Genomic DNA, 19,731 nt, shown 5'->3' on the forward strand with positions numbered 1-19,731 from the left:
TGTGGTCGGCAGAACCAGAACGCCAGTCTTCACTCTGCCTCCAGCTTTAGTCCTCTTTCTGCTACCCCGCAGCCAAGCTGTGTGACTCAGGAATGATCTGGTGCCTTGGCCAGCACAAGTTCCCCTTTGAACGCAGCTGGGCCTCGGTTTCTCCGGTGCACTGATTTTTTTCCATGTCTCCTTTTGTGTCATCCACAGAACATCATCAAGAAGGTGATCGGGCAGAAGTTTGTGTACAAGTTTGTCTCTTTCCCGGAGATCCTGAAAATGGACCCTCACGCCATGGAGATCAGCCGGGAGAGCCTTCTGCTGCAGGATCGGGACTGCAAGGCGCCCCCCGAGGGCCGAGAGGCGCACAGGCACGGCTTGTCAGCCCTCAAAGGCACCAGCCGCAACGAATACATCCACTCAGGCCTGTACTCGTCCTTCACCATTAATTCCCTGCAGAACCCACCGGAAGCCTTCAAGGCCATCAAGACGGAGAAGCTGGAGGAGCCGCCGGAGGACAGCCCTCCCGTGGAAGAAGTCAGGACTGTCATCAGGTTTGTGACCAATAAAACCGACAAGCACGTCAGCAGGCCCGTGGTGTCCTTGCCTTCCACCTCCGAGGCCTTCCTGGCCTCCTCCGTCTCAGCCAAGATCTCCTCTTTAATGTTGCCGAATGCCGCCAGCATTTCGTCGGCCTCGCCCTCCTCCTCTCGGTCCCCGTCCCTGTCCCCCAACTCGCCCCTCCCTTCTGAACACAGAAGCCTCTTCCTGGAGGCCGCCTGCCATGACTCGGATTCCCTAGAGCCCTTGAACCTGTCATCAGGCTCCAAGACCAGGTCTCCATCTCTTCCCCCAAAGGCCAAAAAGCCCAAAGGCTTGGAAATCTCTGCGCCTCCACTGGTGCTCTCGGGCACCGACCTCGGCTCCATCGCCCTCAACAGCCCCGCCCTGCCCTCAGGCTCCCTCACCCCAGCCTTCTTCACTGCACAGGTAAGAGCTGCACCCAGACAGAGAGAAGAAGGGATTGCTGCCAGAACACCTTCCTTCTGTGATTGCGAGGGCCGGTGTAGCAAAGTCTCTGTGGGAATGGGAAGGGAGGTTACTCTTCCGCCCCCAGACCCAGGTGTCCACAAGTGGAAAGGCAGGATATTGGCTGCAGTGGGATGCTGGGTTAGTTTCTGGCTTTTAGTGGCCTGAAGGCCTGAAAGGATGGCACATGCACACTGACCATCTGAGCAGACCCAGTGATTTCCTAGGGAAGGCTGGGAGTGCGGGGGGGTGCCCAGTGGCGTTTCAGAAGGCATTTGGGCTTTATGGAATTTTCCAGTTCTCTCTGGTGGGAAACTTGATAAGTAGCCATTTGTTTTCTGTTAATAAGAAAATAGGTGTTAACTGATGCAGGCTTTGCAGTTGTCAGTGTGGGCTGTGTTGCCCTGTTGTCCCTAGTAAGAAATAGCTCTAAGGACCATAACGGTCCCACCAAACATGAGGAGAGATGCTTCAGTCGAAACAGCACTCCTGTGAGGAAGCCCAGGTCCCAGTCAGCTCAAGAGAGGAAAGCAAACTTAGGGAGCATGGAAGTCCTCAGTGCTATTAAACGAGAAGGTAGCCTTTTCTTTCTCTCTCTTTCCCTCCCTCCCTCCCTCCCTCCCTCCCTCCCTCCCTCCCTCCCTCCCTCCCACCGTCCCTTCCTTCCTTCCTTTCCTCCTTCCTTCCTTCCTTCCTTCCTTCCTTCCTTCCTTCCTTCTTTCCTCACCTGAGGACATTTTTTTTTCATTGCTTTTTTAGGGAGAGAGGAATGGGGGGAGAAAGAGGGAGAGAAACATTGATGTGAGAGAGAAACATCGATTTGGTTGCCTCTCTGATACACCCCACCGGGGACTGAACCCGCCATCCAGGCATGTGCCTGACCCGACCAGGAATCGAACCCACGACTTGGGTATGTTCCCTGACTGGGAATTGAACCTGTGATCTTGCGGTTCCCGGGATGACGCTCTAACCAACTGAGCCCCACCAGCCTGGGCGGCAGCCTTTTTCTTTACATGTTACATTCAGATGCTCCGTCTGGTCCAGCTGGCAGTTACAGGGCAAACAGGCAAGCACGTGTTTGGGAAACCCTGTTGTGTCCCCTCTGGACAACTGGATGCATTTTGGTGGCGGCGTTAAGCTCATTGCCTTTGGGGTCACAGACCTGGATTCAGTTCCTGGCTATTCCGTTTGGTAGAATGCGACTGGGCACTTGATCTCTGAGCCTGTTTCCATGCCTGTGAAATGGATTGTTGTGAGGATTCAGTGGGATGAGCGGCGTGGTGAGAGAGCTAGCGACAACTGGCAGGGGTTGTTGTCAGGGAGCTGCGTGTACCAGGGAGGGGGGTGCTGGAGGAGGAGGAGCCCGCGGCTGCTCCTGTGTCTGTGCTCTCCGCCGTGATGTACAGCACTGGTGTCTGTTGAGGTTTCTCTGTATGGCCAGCACTCTGCATTCCCTTGGTTATGTCTTAGCTCCATGAAGTACATATTGTTACTGCTCCCTTTTTCCAGCTGGGGTCAGTGAGGCACAGTGCTAAAGTAACTCAAGGTGCTCAAGTTGGCCCAAGGTCGCACAGCTAATAGGTGGTAGAAACGAATTTGATCCCAGTGTTTCTTCTCCAGAATCCATGCTCTTAAGGAAAATGCTCTGGGCATTGCTACTCACTGGGGAAACGCCTGGCTGTCCTTGGTCATAAGTCTGCAAAGCAGCCGAAAGCAGCTCTTGGCTGTTTTCCTCTCTGTGGCTTTCCCCCACAAGTTGGTGGCCCGGGGATTTGGTGTCAGCCGAACGAATTGTCCAGGGACTAAGGACTGCCGAGTAAATGCCTCCGGACAGTAACACGAGAAGCGGGGCCGGGCGGACGGTCTAAAGATCCCCTTCCCTGGCCAGCTTTGTGTTTGCCGCGTAAGGTTTAGCGAGGTCTCACGCCAGGCCAGGCCAACTCTGATTTCAGTATCTGCTTTCCCAAGAGCCTGCTTCACTGTCTCTGAGCCGACTGGGACGGCTGCCAGCCCTGCAGTTGTGCAGGAGGGAATCAGCTCGGGTGAGCTCTGTGGGTTTGGACCTGGACTCAGCGCATTTAGGGTGGCTCTGCTCAGTGGGACTAAGTGCTGTGTGGCAGGGATGGGGAGAGGAGGGGGGACTTTGGTGTGAGATGGGGACAAAGGGTGGATGCAGATGAACGGATGCAAATCTCAGAGCCTGCTAGAACGGGCCTAAAAGCAGGGAGGGGAAAGCCTAGGAAAGCCAGGTAACCGGTGCCTTGGGCAGATGGGAGTGAATGGTCCTCAGCCATCCTGTGTGGGTTCACACTGTGAAGTGTGCGTTAGTGGCAGGAGTCCCAGAGAGGGGACCAGGGCTTCCCGAAGGAGGGAGGCAAAGGGCAGGGTGTGGACCCAGGACAGGGGAGGGGAGGTGGGGGCCTGGGCTGAGAGAGGGCCTTTGGACAGGGGTGGGGTGAGAAGAAAGCACACTACACGATGCTCCGAAGAGGCTCAAAGGAGGCAAGGGGCACCTACATCTGCCTCCGGGAGATGGTACACTGTCAGGACTTGAGATGCCCTTACCTTCTAGCAGTGTCCCCTCTGCACCTGGCACAGGGGTAGGTGGCCAAGGGTGGCTGATGGGGAGGGAGAGAAGCAGTGAGGGAGAAACCAGAGAGAGCAGAGAGAGGGCAGGACCCAAGCACTGAGGGTGTTCACCGGTGGGCCCCCTGAGGTCAGACAGGATGATCATGCAGTTTCATCTAACGACAGCTTACATCCAATATTATTTTGTATCAGTTTCAGCTGCATGGCTGTGATCAGTCACACACTTAGTGGGGTTTGATCCTGAGGGTTTAGGGCAGACCCTGAGTCAGTGTAGGATTCAGATCCTGAGATTCATTCCCCAGGAATGGCTGCGTGTGCCCCCGAGCCCGACCCACTCACGGTCTCCCTCCAGCGGACACTGCACCGGCTTTCTGAGGAGACCGCCACACTGCGGAAAGCCGTGGGGGGGGCGGGCCTGAAATCGCCCCCAGGGGACAAGAGTCAGACTTCCCTTTGCTCCCAGGTCGGCTCTGGGGGCCCCCTCCCACTGCAGGGGCTCGGAGCGCTTCTCCCAGGGGCAGCGGCTCACTCCTACAGCTCTGGTCCCCCCCCCACCCCCTGCCTGGCACCCGTGTCACCCTGTGTCACGTGTCACAGAAACGTGGCTCCTTGTGCAGAGCACTCCGCGTGACTGCGTTTGCACGTAAGCCTGGCTGCCTGTGGGAACCTCCTGTCAACTTTTCTTAACGGGTGGCCTTAGAAGATGTGGAAACCGGGCTGGAATAACTTCATACCCTGAAAATGAAATTCCCAAGAATTTAGTTCATTCCAAGAACTGTTTTTTTACATTTTACTTATTTATTCCAAGAATAATGCATAGTCATTTTCCAGCTAGAAACATGGGAGGAGGAAGGGCGGGTGAGCAGAGTCTTGGCACGACCGGGTGGACGCGGTGCCCTCTGGGGACCTTACTGAGCCACATACCTTGGATAAGCCCACATTCAGATTTGACATTTCATCTGCAAAATGACATGTGGGAAAATCATCAGCCGCTCCCATCAAACATACTTGTGGTGGGCCCTGTAAGACATGTGTTGAGGTGAGTCTCGTTGGTGAGTTTTTGGGAAGCCCGATTACTAGTGCAGACAGACACAAAGATGCCCAAAGGCCCCTCAGACCTGGCCTGTGAGGAACCGGAAAGTGGGACTACAGAGCCAGCTGGGTACCGAGTGGGAAAGCTGGAGTTTAGCTGCCAAGGGTAACAACTGCCATCAAGGTCATGTTGGACGGCTGCTCGAAGAGCAAGGGTGTTGTCTCTGATGGCAGGGGCTGCGGAATTGAGACAGGGCAGACGCTAGGATGTGACACCCGCTGGGTCCTAGCCAGGTGCCGTGGCAGCCTGGACGGTGGGGCTGGAACTTCTGATCCTGTCTTCTGCACCGTGTGTTGTCGGTCCCTCTTCCTTCCCTGTGTCTCTCCCGTTCGCTCTCTCCCTCCTCAACTTTTACCAAAGTTCGTTCAGAACCAGAGGCTTTTGTGCCAGACCCTTGTTAACCTCTCGCGTGGTGTTTAAGGTGCCCGACTCAGGTGTGCACAGGCACTGCAGCATGAACTCGCCATCCGAGTGTGAGCACGCTGCCTCGGGCTGTTTCTGGTAGCAGCAGCCTTGGCTTAGCACTACCTGAGTGGAGACCGTTTGAGGACTGAAATGCTGAAACCTCCTTCCTGCACTTCCTAGTCAACTAAATGTAACAACTTTGAGCCAAACCCCTAAGGTGAGAATTGAGGAAAACGGAGGTGTGTTGAGGAGCAATCAGGGTATACTGCACCCCATCCCAGTTGGGGGGTGGGCTTCCTGTCTTACTGTCTCTCTTGCCATTATCACAGAGGGAATGAAGTTTGCTCTTTTCTCTGTCTTACTCTCAACACCTCCCCTGCTCCGCCAGCAGCTTTCTCCACTCTGCGCCTTGAGTGACAAGGTTGTCCTTCTGGGAGCTTGGCATCAGATGGCGTCGCTGGCAGTTTTGAGTGACTCAACACTCCTGTTGCAGGATCCTTCTTGTCCCAGCTCTGGGCTCCCTCCTCCCACCCTGGGACCATCTCCTCTCCCTCCTCCTCTGCCTTTTCTGTTGATCCTTCATGGTTCTCCAGCCTCCTCCCCACCCCCACCCTCATTCCTCTGTTTCTCCTGCCACGTATTGGACCTGCCCTGGACCTCTCGGGAATTCTCTGTTTTGTTCCCTGAAGGTCAGCATATCCAGTACCATACACACATCTGTGTGATTCTGCTTCTCTTTTAAAGGCCTTAAAGACCATGTTTTTATTTGAACTTGGCAAGTTTCTAGGGATTCACTATCACCCTTCACTTGTGGGTATTGTGGAACCCCTAAGTGTCACTGTCGTGGGTTCTGTTGGCCTCTGGGGGAGACTCAGACTAGAGATGTGTGTTGGTACAATGGACAGTTAAACGGACAGCCTTGTTTTCTCTCCTTTACGACCTACCGGCTCCGCAGAGCCCTGGACCCAGTCCTCGGCAAATGCTCTTGCCACGCGGCTCAGCAGCATTGGCCTGTCCCATTGCGTCGGTCCACGGAGGCACAGCTACTGTTAGTTAACTCGTTTGGGAAATAGGTGCTGAATAACCCCTGCTAACCACCCCCCCCATTTGTGAGGCACCTGGGCGTACAGAGGCGAGCACGACAGACACAGGTGCTGCTCTCAGGGGTGCACAGCTGCTGTCCAGGAGGCGATGGGTAAGGGGCGGCACGTAAGTTAGGGTGGTGTTTCAGAGGCCCCAACCACTGGCTAAGGAGTTCAGTCTGGTTTTGATGGGAAAGGAACAGCTGCTGGAGGTGGAAGTCACAGGAAACAAAAATTCCTACTAGACTGTCAACAAATAATTACTGAGCATGATTTGAAGCCACAGAGAGAACACCAGAAGTCAAAGCATCTATTTTTAGGACCATGGGACCTTGCTGTGACAAGGTAAACCCACAGGCCGGACAGCACCCGTAAGGGCCACGTGCACAGTAAGAGAAGCACCTCAGGAGTAGAAGGGGGAAGCTCGTTTAGTCCAGTCCCACGAACACGGGTCGGGCACTATAGTGTTAGCTGCAGGAGCGGAGCTGGGATTACAACCGTGAATTAGATAATTAGATCATCCTGACCGCAGTAACTTCCCTGAGGGTGGGTGAACCAGTGTCCCCGATGGGGTGCAGAAGGAATACACAGGCGGAAAGGAATGCTGAGGAGGAAGGTGGTGACTGTGCTGGGGTGGGGGAAGGGAGCTGGGAGAGCTTTGTGGAGGGGGGAACACATGTGGGCAGGGTGCTGAGGGATTGTAGCAAGTTACCTGGCGGATGAGGGAAGGGGGCGTTGTAGGCAGACTTAGAGTTGGAGCCAAGGCATGAAGATGTGCAGTGGCTTAGTACAGGAGCCTAGGAAGTGAGGGGGGTTATCTTTAAAATGTAAAGATACATTTTAAAGATAAAGGAAGACAGGGCACGAGTGACATAGTCCAGATTGTGTTTTAGAAGTCACCCTGATGATTCCGGCTAGGCGGCAGAGAGGCTGGGGCCGGCTGGGCTACTATTATGATATTCCAGGTGAGGAACGATGAGGATCGAAGGTTGTGACAGTGGGATGGGGCCAACGTGACGGGTCTGAGGGACACAAAGGGAATGCCAGTGGTAGGACTTGGTGACCGACCGGGTGTGGAGCTGGTAGGGCAGAACCCGCACTTGAGTCTGAGGAGCCTGGGAGGAAGAATACGTTCCCAGGGGAAGGTTGCACATTCAGTTGGGCCCATGTGGAGTCAGGGGGAAACATCCAGCTGCAACTGCAGTTGCGGAGTGTGGGGCTGGAGATAACGTTAGGGAGTCGCCAGTGTGTGCGGTGTGGTTACAACCATGGAAACGGGTGAGTTCGCCTGTGGAGTGGGTCTAGCCCAGGGAGCTATGGGCTGGGCGGTAGGGGAGTTCTGGAGTGAATTCTGCTCCAGAACTGGTTGGCCGAGGACCTGCGGGTCTCCATGTCTGTTAGGTAAGTTCGGGACATATCGAGCGTGTCGGGGGGCGGTTCACATAAGGACATTAGGGAGTGTCTGAAACCAGGTTATAGGGGAACCCAGAACTGTGGCTAAGGAGGCTGTACTTACTCAGCAGGAGTAGAATAACGAGGAATGAGTTCAAGGAAGGATCCACAGATCATGCCCAGGGCCTGTGGCAAGCAGAAGGCACTCTGCATCCTGGTGACTGGGCTGCTGGGTTGTACTGCATCTGTGGCACATGACACATACTATGTGCAGTATTTCCTGAGTGGACAGTTAAGTGGTGGCATTTTGATAGTCAAACACTGCATTTGGAAAGAAGGTGGTACCTTCACGTTTGAGCGTGGGGGGCATTCCCGGTGAGAAGCGAGGGGGTACACCTCGAGTTGCTGATCGCTTCAGCTCATCCAGTAGTTAGGAGCTGTGAGCCACAGGAGGAACCAAGATGAGCAAGGGCAGTATCTTAAAGGTTACAGACAGAGGCATAATAAAAATATGCAAATTACTACCATACCACGAGGCAGGACATGCTTTTAAAAAGGTGTTTGTAAAGTGTTCCAGGGACTCAGAAAATAGGGAAGCAGCATCTGGTTGAAGGGAGAGCAGGACAGTCTCCTCTGAGCTGGTGGCACTTTGACGGGCAGCAGAGGCAGGGGTGGGTGGGGGGAGGAGGTCAGAGGCACTCAGGCACCGTGTGGCTGGGCACCAGCGCACCAGGGTATAGCTCAGATGTGTGAGCTTTTTGGGAGACTCACTATTAAGTGGAAGAGCTAAGCGGGGAGGATGGATGAGAATGAGACCCTGGAAGGGGGTTTTTCCCCTGGAAAGTGAAGGCTGGTTGCCCTGGGGCCTTAAGGCATCTCCCTGCCTGGCATCTTCCAGGATCAGGGGCTCCCTGTCATTCAAAAGACACGTGGGAGAGGAAGTGAGTGTGTTTTGCTGTTGGTTCTTTCATTAGCTTCTAGTCCTTAGGCTCAGCCCTCCCTGCCTGATTCCAGGAGCTGTGGAGAGATGCTCTGAAAGCCGTCACTGAACCTGAGGTAACCCAGGGCAGGCTTTGTAAAAACGTTCCTTGAAAGAGCACCCGAACAGTTCTTTCTGGAAGGCCACAGGACCTTCCGGGAGGTCAGAGATGGGAGGGAGAGGAGCGGATGAAGTCACTCCAGGGTATTCATTTGCATATATTATGATGAAAGGCATTTCAAACATGAAGCATGAGAAACAGAGGGCTCCTGTCTTCTGAATGCATCTCGTATCCCTTAGAAAAACCTCTCAAATCCAGACACGGGTACAAGTTTTAGATTATGAAAACATAAATGCTACGCTCTGTATATAGCCCAGAGGATGGAAAAAGAATGGGTGTACATTCATGGCCATGGATGAGAGAAAGCTAGCCAGGTTTTGTTGTTCAGAAGCTGCATCTCTTCGGAGCTTCAGATCTCTGCTGGTGGGTAAAGGAGGAGGCTCTCAACACACTGGTTGTGACACGTTGACGTGGCTGTGGTTGGAACCGGACTTGTATACCATGCAAATACTAGTTCTTGGGTCACCCGAGCCTTACAGGACCAGGAGGAGCCTTCAAGTACCAGCTGCCCAGACTAGTTTGTCTGTCTCAGAACATTAAGTACTTCTCTACCTACAGTTGAGAGTGTCTGCCATGAACAGGTGGGATGCATTTAGTGTGTCAGGTCGACTTCTAATGAGTTACTAGTGATGACCATCTTCAACACTTGCTGAGCATTTGCTGGGCCAGGTACATAGTAAGAGCTTTGCCCAGGTCATCTTGTCTGATCTCCCCAATAATCCCATTAACGTAGGCATCTTTCCTCCTCATTTTAGGGAGTAGGAAGCTGAGGCATAGAGCCGTTGCCCAGCTAGGAAGTAGTGGTTCTGAAACTGGCAGAGCCCGTGCTGAACTGTTCAGTGTTTTCTTCAAAGATTTTATTTTTAGAGAGAGGGGAAGGGAAGGAGAAAGAAAGAGGAAGAGAAACATCGACTGGTTGCCATATGCACACCAACCAGGTACTGAACCCGTGCCCCAGGCATGTGTGCTGACCAGGAATCAAACCAGTGACCTTTGCCTTGTGGGACGACACCCAGCCAACTGAGCCACACCATTGGCTCAGTTGGTTGGGCAGAACTGTTAGGTCTTAACCATTAGGCCAGGGCACACTTGTGAAATTGCCTTCGATTAGAACAAATGGGAGGCTTATCCGAAACAGGTATTTATCTTAGTAACCTGATAAGTCATTCAACATGTAGAAGTTCTGTGTAGCCAGACACTCAAAATAATTAGGTATAAATTAGTTTGCCTTTCGGCATCTTCCCAGTTTGAGAACCTTTGGATGTTTGTCTCCATTCCTCTGAGCAGAGCAGAACTTTCAAGCTGTGTTTAAGTCAAATGCTCTTCAATGATTAACAGAGCTGCCTAGGTGGATTCTCGGGAGAAGGAACACGGTCACATCCTGCGTGATGCAATCTGAACTGTGGTCCTTCTTCCACAAAGCACCTACTGATGTCACAAAACCACCAAGGAGCTCCTCCCAGTCACCGCAGGGGCAAAACCGCCCTGGGCAAGGGAGTGTGCCTTTGCTGAAAGCCGTGCAGACTCGCCAGCTGGGGCGGGCTGTTTCTCCTGCCCTCTAGCCGGCTTGCAGGCCAGGACTCCTGCTGAGTGTGTGCAGGCAAATGCGGTCCTTGGCATCCTCCTGGGAAACCCTGAGTTTTGGCTTTACGCCCAATCTGACAAGAAAGGATTTGTTTTTTCCCCCCTTCAGACCATTGCCAGGGAGATGAATTCTCATCAGCCCCACATCCGGAGTGAAATCTGGAAAACCTAGTTCAGAGCTTTTGAAGAAGCTGCTACAGGGTATTTTAGCAGCAAACCCTGGAGCGTTAAAGGGCCATGGAGAGGGGCAAATGAAGCTTGGGAGGCTCTTTTGAAAACATGCTTGTGTTTGTAACCCAAGTAATGGGTGTCCACTATAGGAAACTAGGAAAATGTAGACAGGAAAAAGCCAAGCCCTGAAATGGGATCCCGTTTTGTGGCACACCAAATCGTTTTGTGGCACACCAAATCTTGTTTCATCTAAGCGGGGTGGGGGGCACACTGAAGATATCATCAGGTCAGAAGTTTCTACAGACTTGAGATTTCCACGAGAATGTTCAAGGGAAGATAACTTGTCTGTGCTTCTCTTCTTTTAAAAATTGCTAACACAATCAACATTAAAGAAAATTACAATGAAACAGTGCTCTCAGCCTTGCAGAAAGTAGAGTCGTCAGATTTTCTTAAGATGGTGAGGCTGTTACTGGGTTCACAGGCGGCGCACCTAGCCACGCTGCTGATCGTCGCTGCAGTCGGGCGCTAAAACCTGTCGAAAACTGTCTGTGTGCTTTCTTTGCCAGACACCAAATGGACTGCTCCTGACCCCGAGTCCGCTGCTCTCCAGCATACATTTCTGGAGCAGCCTCAGTCCAGTTGCTCCACTGAGTCCTGCCCGGCTGCAAGGGCCAAACACGCTGTTCCAGGTGAGCCACTGCTAAACAATGAACTTTCTAAGGGATGTGTTCCCCAGGGGATCCTGCACCGGTGACTGTGGGTTCCGCCCTGTGTTTGGTTAAGGTGTTAGGTTTCCCAAGGGAGTTTACGGTAATGGGGCGGCACACCGAAGGCAGCCTTCAAAGCCAGGCATTTTCAGTGGGGCAAAAATGGAGTACTCCCGGCAGGTGCCCACCCGTGGAACAACTCCTTCTTAAGATGTTCCAGAATTTTCATTGACTATGAAAACTGGGTATTTATCAAGGAAAAGGCAAAACTTTATAAAAATCGTATTTTATAAAAGTCTCATAAGACTTTAAAAATATTAATGTATTAGTCAATGGTGACATGACTTAAAAATGGCGAACAATCTTTCTTTACTACGATAGACGTTATCTGTATGATATATAATGAAGTTCACCTTGGTCTGTAACAAAAAAAGGAGTACCCAAGGCATTTGGTTAAAAACTAAGTCTTAGCAGCTCGATCTGGCAGAGCTCCCTGTACTGTGTAAGCACAGTCATGATTCACTCACACACTAGGATCTTGCAGGTAGCATCATTTCCTATCAAGTGCAAATCACTAGTTCCTTTTCGACTGTTCCTGACCCCAAGACATTATCGTCTGAATATGCGAGGGTAGGACAGAAAGGATCCTACCTAGGGACAGGCTTGAAGCGAAGCTGGATCGGGTGACAGCTCCCTCTTGACCTAATTCTAGCCTCCTCTGTCTCCCACCCGGTGTCCCACCCCTGCCCCCCCTGTGGGGCTCACACCACTCAAGCTGTACTTTGTTCGATCCTGTTGCATCTAGCACTTACCACGTTGTATTACGATGGCCTGTTCCGTCCAGCAATCTCCCCCACTAGACTGGGCCCTCAAGAGGCCGGAACCGCCTCTGGTTGACTGTGGTGTGCCTCCGGCATATAGCACATTGCTTGGTACACAAATGATGCTCAGTAATTATCTTTGATGGACTGAATGGATACGTAAGTTTGTCTAGAAATGTCTAAGAAAGGGTTAAAGAGTTCAGGTCTCCATGCTTTTTGTCAGTCATCTTGCTTGTCAGGGTTAACATTTGCACCTCCACAGAGCAAGGAACTGTACATGGTGGGACTCAGGGTCTCGTTTGAGGAAGGGTGGGGGTGCTAAGGAGGTTTTGATTGCCATCTTGCTTCTCTGGTTTCCTAGTGGGGTGGAGATAGGGTGTCACGATGTCACTGTATTCCTGGGGTAATCAGGTTTCTCTCCCTGGCCCTTCTTCCCATCTCAAGAGACTGAGCTGTTTGTGCACAGCCAACATGTTGATTCATAACCATTGTAATTCAGGCAGGGAAACAAGAACTAGAAAAAGCAAGCAAAAAGCAGTGAGCAAGGGGATTTAGTAAAATTTTAGATTTGCAGTTTTTTGATGGGGAGCCATAAGACCTTATTTCCTGAAAGTCTCCAGGTCGGAGCAGCAGTATTGTGGCATTAGAGCTCCCGAGTGGAGCTGAGTTGCGTGGTGCGTCTGTCCATTACGCTGCATGGAGTAGGGACCACACTGCTACCCCAAACCGATTCTAACGTAGGGGTCAGGAGATACTTGTGAGTAATGAATGGATGCTCCCTTCCCTCCTGACTGGGCATTGTGCCACCCGATTGCTGCAGGACTCAGGGACCTCCCAAGGAAGCCGTGGAGAACTGTTACTTCGGAGTTCTTTGGCATACCTTGCCTTGGATACTAAACCTTTTCTAGCCCATTAATCCCTACGGTGACAGTGGTGCAAGTCCACAGTGGTTCTGTACGTCATCTCGCTGTCTGGAGCTTGGGGCGGGTAGGGAGATGTGTACATCCTCTTCAGTCACGACTGTGAACGAGTGATTCTCAAAGTTAGCATGCAACAGAAGTGGTGGAAGGGGTGTTAGAACGGAGTGCTGGGCCCCACCCCAGAGTTGCTGATTCAAAAGGCGGCCTGGGATGGGCCAGAGGACAACGTTCTTAGTTCCTAGTGTTGCTGCTCCGGGAACCACACTCCGAGAGTCTCTGCAGACCAGCCATTCCCGTTTACATTTAGAATTCTGTGGAAGAAATGGTTGCATTTAGGGCTGCCCGCTTAGAATTGTAATTTCACAAAATGGGCCCACCTTCTCTCCCAAGCCATTCAGACTACACCGGTGGACAAAAGTGGGTTTTCAGGTGTGGATATAGCAAAGAGTGTATTCTTGTATTATTTTTTGTTAAATACTGTGTTATTTCCCATACAAACTGTACACCTACTGTTGCCAATCCCTGTACGACTCCCCAAGTACAACTGTGTTTGGACGGCTGACGGCCCTGGGGCCCTCTTTTTGGTTGGGGTCCAAGAGACTAAGGAAAAGCCTTTTCAAGTATTATTACTCTTCCTATAATGAGAGCAGTTGAGTATGGTGAAAGTTGAAATTAGTAGTTTTGAAATGGTAAGTAACAAAACACAGGAAGAGGAATAATACTTTTTTGAGCGGGGGGCAGTTTTTAAAGGAGTTTGGGCCAAACTGATGACCTATGCTAAGGAGCAAGATCTCACATGCTCCCTATACTTTGATTTTTAAAACTAGGCATTTCAAATGATGGGTTTACAAAATTTCAGTAAGTATCACAGTGCCCCCTCTCAATCAATACAAATAATTTTCCTTAAAAGTAACAAACCTTTTCCACATGAGCTGTAACTATGTTGGAGGAAGAATAAAATAGAATATGTTCATCAGGGTGTCCAACCCATGGCCCAGGATGGCTATGAATGTGGCCCAACACAAAATTGTAAATTTTACTTAAAACCTTTTTTTTTTGCTCATCAGTTTTCTTTAGTGTCTGTGAATTTCATGTGTGGCCCATACACGCCAAAAGGTTGGACACCCTTGATGGCAGCAGATTTCCAGTTGTGAGGATTAGAAAAGTAGATCAGAACCCTTACCAGAAAGAGCTGGTAAGTTTGTGCACAGAAGGTCCCCTGGTAGACTTGTTATAGCAGACACTGAAGAATTTAAGGGAAGGAGAGAGAAGATATTTATTTCCCTTTCTGGGAAGAGGCGTGCTTTGTCATTGAGATGTATTTTAGAGAGAGATGACAAATACATGTTGCGTTAAATCTAAATATACAGTCTTGATTTACAAATAAAGTGAGATCTGTTTCAAATGGACAGTCTGGCATTTTAAGTTTGTCTACAGGATGTCTGTTCCATTCTTGAAACAGATTTGGATCAAATTTGGAATAAGCCTAGTGAGTACAGATACATCTTAAAACAAGGTGGGACTGATTAACTTTTCAATTGAGAATGTTTTCTGCAATTTTTAATTCAGCAAGTCTAACCCAGCAAGTATTTGTCATGCTCTCAGGTGGAGACTTGGAGGTTACACAGGATGTGAATAATGATGTGTAAACAAAATACACTAAGAACCCCACAACAGCAGCTCTTTCCAGCTGGGACCTGGTCAAAAGCTCCAAGGAAGTGTCACCTGAGCTAAACTAAGAAGGGACAGGATTTTACCAAACAGTGAAGCACATTCTAGATTAACAGAGCAGCGTGGTATGAACATGAAATACACAGAGTCTGAGTAGGAAGGTACTGGGAAGTCAGACTGGAAATGCAGCTTTGGACTTGAACAGTGTGCTGGAGCTCCCACCTTAACCTCTTCACGTGGTAGCCGCGGAAGCTTTTAAAGCATGACAAGACCTCTGTTTTAGAACTGTATCACTGATATTAGTGTGGAGGAAGGAGGACTGAAGAGAAAGAAATTGTAAGGGTCAGGAAGGTATGAGGAAATTTACACTATTCCAAATACTGAGGGAAGAATAATCTTTTAGAAGAGAACAGTGGAAACAGGAATATATTTAGAACATATTCTAGAAGTAAAATCGACAGGAAGACTTTTGGTTGGGTGTGAAAAGTAGGCAATGTAAATTAAGAAGAGGCAAAGATCACTGTGATTACAAGACTGGAAGTGCTATTAATAACAGTGGTTAACGTTTCTGTATGGCAGACATTGTTCTAAGCACTTTTTGTGGTTTCTCATTTAATACTCAAAATACTTCTATTTGAATAAAGAAGCCAAGGTCAGGAGATACTGCTTCAGTTTAGGGTTGTACTGCTCCCAGCCACTCACCCTCACTGAGAAAAATGGGCAAGTTTGGTGGGGAAGCGGCATTGGTAGGTATATCTAACCAATAAGAAATGATTATTGAGTTCAGTATAGGAGAAAAGGCAGGCTGAGGACAAAAAGTCTGGGGAACGTGCCAAGTTTAAGAATGGGGACTAAGGGTGGGGTGGGGGAGGATTAGAGTCAGTGAAGATGACTATAAAACACGCTAGAAAAGCAGGCTAACCGAGGGAAACTGGGACAACTGAGCATAGGCAAACGGAGAACAAAGGGCAGGAATCACTAGCATATTTTTTAAAAGACACTAAACCGAAAGCTGATTGTTTTGAAAACGCAAAATGGACAAAAACAAAATGAGAGAAGATGCAAATAAACTGAAATAAAAGAATCAAAACCTGTTCTTCCAGTGTTCGCTCTGAGTCGGCTATTTTACTGGTGTGCTGCGAGAATTTTGAAAACATGCAATACCTGACTATTTAGTCAGGGGCACTGACCTCTTTTCCCTTAGATTGACAACAGCCAATACAACAGTAGCTGTCCAGTGTGAATGAATCAAAACTGTTCCTATTTTTTGTCATAGCACTAAGAAATATATTTTTTGATGTGCTGCAGAATTTTAGTAATTAGCGTTTTGTGTGCCATGAGTTAAAAAATGTTGAAAACCACTGCTCCAAGTCAATGGGATTAGTGGTTAGGAGCACACTTGTGAGTCGATTTTATAACCCAGTTGAAATGGATACAATTCTGTTAAAAAAAAAATTAAAATTCCAAAGTGTCAGAAAACAGAAACCTAGAATATGCGAATAACCATTAGTGAAACTGAAACAGTAACTAAAAAACACTCCCTCCCCCAAGCCCTGCCAAAAACAAATTGGGTGGTTTGGCACAGAAAGTGGAGTGTAAAGCGTGGCTTTACTGCTTATTAGCTATGACCTTTAGCCTGAACTTACTTGAACTCTTGTTTTCTCCCCTATAAAATGAGGAAAACAAAACTTACCTTACAGGTGCTAGATGTCAAATGACAACCATTTGTTGACTGTAGGCAGTAGACCATACCAGTTATGTGAAACAGCTTGAAAATTACAAAAATATATTTACCTGTTTTACAAATATTTGTTGTACACCTAACATGTACCAGGCTCTTCAGTTTGATACTTAGTGTTTAAGCGAAGTTGAATATTTAATTCCTGTTGAGAGCCCAGTACATCATTCTGACACACACCATCCTAGACCATGGAAATCTAATTGAAGCCTTAATTATTCTTGTTCACTTGGGACTATAGCTGCTGTACTTCTTCTAGACCTGAAAGCCGTCCAAGCAGGTATCTTTATTCTCCGTATCATCTTCATTACCAACAATACAGAAATTAACATTATTCTTTAAATTTTGGAATGTATGGGTGAATTTTCATCTCAGCCCCAAATATATTCTTGCATTCTAAATCTTTTAAGATAAAAACATTCCTCATTTCCTTAAAAATTTATTCATTTTTAGAGAGGGTAAGGGAGGGAAGAGAGGTAAATAAACATCAGTGTGTGGCTGCCTCTTGTGCACCCCCTACTGGGAACCTGGCCCGCAAGCCAGGCATGTGCCCTGACTGGGAATCAAACCAGTGACCCTTTGGGCTCAGCACACAATCCACTGAGCCACACCAGCCAGGGCGACTCCTCATTTTTAACAGTTAATTAGGAGCATCTTTGTAGTGCTCTGGAAAACTGACGGCCAATTTCAAAATGCAGTGTTAGAATTACTGATTTACATGCCAAGAGTCAGTTAATGTTTTTCTTAATATTGAAAAAAAAATCATCATTCTCCGTAGCTTGGAATCTTTTTAAAAAATAGTGTTAGAATATACTTTAGCAACATATGAAGTACATTTTTTTTCTAGTAGCCTAGGCATGTAAAATGAAGATGTTTTCTGAGCCTTAACCTGTTTTTGCTGTATGTAATCCTCACCTCATTGTCATCTTCCAACTCGTTCTGTAAAATAATTTGCAACTTACCTGTATCACAGCAGTGATAATGGAACTGATCCACTATGGTCTATCTAGGAATGTAAAGTACACAAGTTCTTCCCAGTAGATTTGCAATAATTATTTTTAAAATCTTTTGTCCCCTACAGTTCCCAACACTGCTCAATGGCCACATGCCAGTGCCAATCCCCAGTCTGGACAGAGCTGCCTCTCCAGTACTGCTTTCTTCGAATTCTCAGAAGTCCTGATGACATCTGGCCACAACTAAAGACTCATTAACTGATGAAACAAATTTGTCCCCATGGGCTAGTTTACCTGTGTCATGAGAAGGACTTTGTGAAACCCTGTTAATTTGGTTTGCACTTTTCATAACATGGATGGTCTATATGTTAGCATTTTAAAAACTTTTTTTATATTCAAGTATATATGAAATCTGTTTTGCATTAAGCGAATTTTAATATTTTTTATATCCTCTTAGCTCTTAAGTGTTGAACACTGTTGACAGTGAAGAACTTTTCTTAATGGTTTTCAGTATAACTAATTAAGGATGTGAAGCTTTTTTCTCTTTAATTCTGCATATGCTGAACTGTGCTTATATACACCATTAACCAGCTGTGCCTTCCTTTGCATTTAGTTTTATGTAAATGGTTTATATATTTTTTAGTATTAAGAGAAAATGTTTGAAAGACAAAAATTAGTATCAAACAACTCTAGTAGAATTTCATTGTTTTTCACAAGTAGGCAATATGAAAGCATATTCATATTATTTTTTTTGCTTTCAATTATAAGAATTGCCTTAGAATCTCTTTTGAACTGAAATTCAACAAATGTAATGTCCAAGTAATGTTTTTATAAGAAGAAACTAAGCCATATTTAGACAATAAACATTCATAAAAAATGTTCGAAAGTGCATTTTTTAAAAGGAATGTGAAAGGCTAGCCTCCCAGCTGTTTACAATCTTTCAGACTCCTCCCAAACAAAAAACACCTGAGATGGAAAAGCTATATCGAGTTCATTCTGTCATACCCCTGGAATATTTTCTAGGTTAGCATAATCTATTTTCAAACAATTAGCCTTGGTTCTCCCGGTTTTCCATAGAGAATCATACCCCTCTGATATATTTCCTGTATCACTGAGTTAAGGTTTCTCTAAACCCCTGGAACATTTTAAAATCCTATGCTTTGGAAGGGGCTCACAGACTGGTGATGAATACAAACAATGCAGAAACAGTTCTGCAACATGAGGTGTCTTCATGTGTATAGGTATAGCCTTGCTTGTGGAAATGGAGGTCATCACTAAATAGAGGGTGAGAAATGAAAAAAATCTGATACAATGAATGGAAGACTCTTCAGAAACCTCATCATTGTTGAACTGAGCTGATGTTAACAATTTCGAACACTAAATTATTTTGTGTAGTTTACAGCAGTGCTACTAACAGGAACATAACTTCTGTTCCTTCAAAAACACAGCAGGCACCAGTCTAAGGCATCATTCTGTACAATATGAAAGTTCTAGAGGGAAGAGAACTGGAAAGTGCCCAGGGCTTTCAACGCAAGATCGGTTAACTCCCATCCTTAAGATGAAGTAACAGGCACCAGTTTGAAATGTGACTAAATAATTAATTGAGCTAAACCAGGCATTAAATAACAGGGATAAAAAAACAAAGCTTGCAAAAACAGAAACATTTCTTGAATTCTCAAAAATATCTAAAATTTTGTTAGGATACAGATGGTGAGATTTTCAATTGGAATTGAGCATCTCTATGTGAGGGGATGAATGCCCTAATCTTCGGGAAAAATGCAAACATTCCGACATGCATCTTTGAATATAAAATAATGGAGCCGATTCCAAAATCCAGACACTACTGTCATGGGCTAAGGATAATTCTGTACAAAAATGGTTGGTCCAGCTGATATCTGACAAACATAAAACATTAGAGCTAGAAAGGACCCTTCAGGATCCCGATCCCCATCCCGCCGAGTTTCCAGATAAGGACATTGCACAGGAGAAGCTGGAAGTCGCCTAAGGCTACCCAGCTCAGTGAAGGCAGGATAACGGTCAGTGCTCTGTCCAGTTCTGCTTCCCCATGCTTAAGCTATACGTAACTACTAGTCCAAAACTATGTTAGGTACAAATGCAAATGCTGATTGGAAATATTCAAATGACTATATATCAGATTCTTGTATTCCTTTCTCCAAATGTTATGATTAACATATAATCTGGCCCCATTTACTGGAAATGGAAAAATACCGTAATTGTTGATGGATCAAAAATCTCACTGTAACAGAGAACAAGTACTGAAGTGTAACCATTGGAGCTCTGCCTCAGTGTGTGTGTGTGTGGTGTTTATTGTTCTTTAAACAACTATTTTAGTCAGAAAATAGTTTTCACACAACATATTAAATTTCTTTTTATGTCTGCTTGATCAGTGTTAAACTGTGAAGGCTAAAGTTCTATAGAAGTATAATCTGAACATTGGTCCCTCTGTCCACTTCTTTTGTATGACTGC

General features: G+C 47.6%; 1 protein-coding gene across 1 annotated transcript in view; it reads left to right on the top strand.

The window, feature by feature from the left end:
• The window catches only part of ELK3 (ETS transcription factor ELK3), a 65,566-nt gene extending 46,678 nt beyond the window's left edge, over positions 1–18,888 (top strand). Inside the window, exons 3-5 of the mRNA XM_037067855.1 lie at positions 199–978; positions 11,000–11,122; positions 17,372–18,888. Of these exons, the coding sequence (XP_036923750.1) occupies positions 199–978; positions 11,000–11,122; positions 17,372–17,470 (1,002 nt within the window). The 3' untranslated portion in view covers positions 17,471–18,888. The remainder of the gene's footprint in view (positions 1–198; positions 979–10,999; positions 11,123–17,371) is intronic.
• The last annotated feature ends 843 nt before the right edge of the window (positions 18,889–19,731 follow it).

This window comes from Sturnira hondurensis, unplaced genomic scaffold (genome assembly GCF_014824575.4).
Source record: "Sturnira hondurensis isolate 20B ecotype Veracruz unplaced genomic scaffold, ASM1482457v3 Scaffold0017436, whole genome shotgun sequence".
Classification (NCBI taxonomy): Eukaryota; Metazoa; Chordata; class Mammalia; order Chiroptera; family Phyllostomidae; genus Sturnira; species Sturnira hondurensis.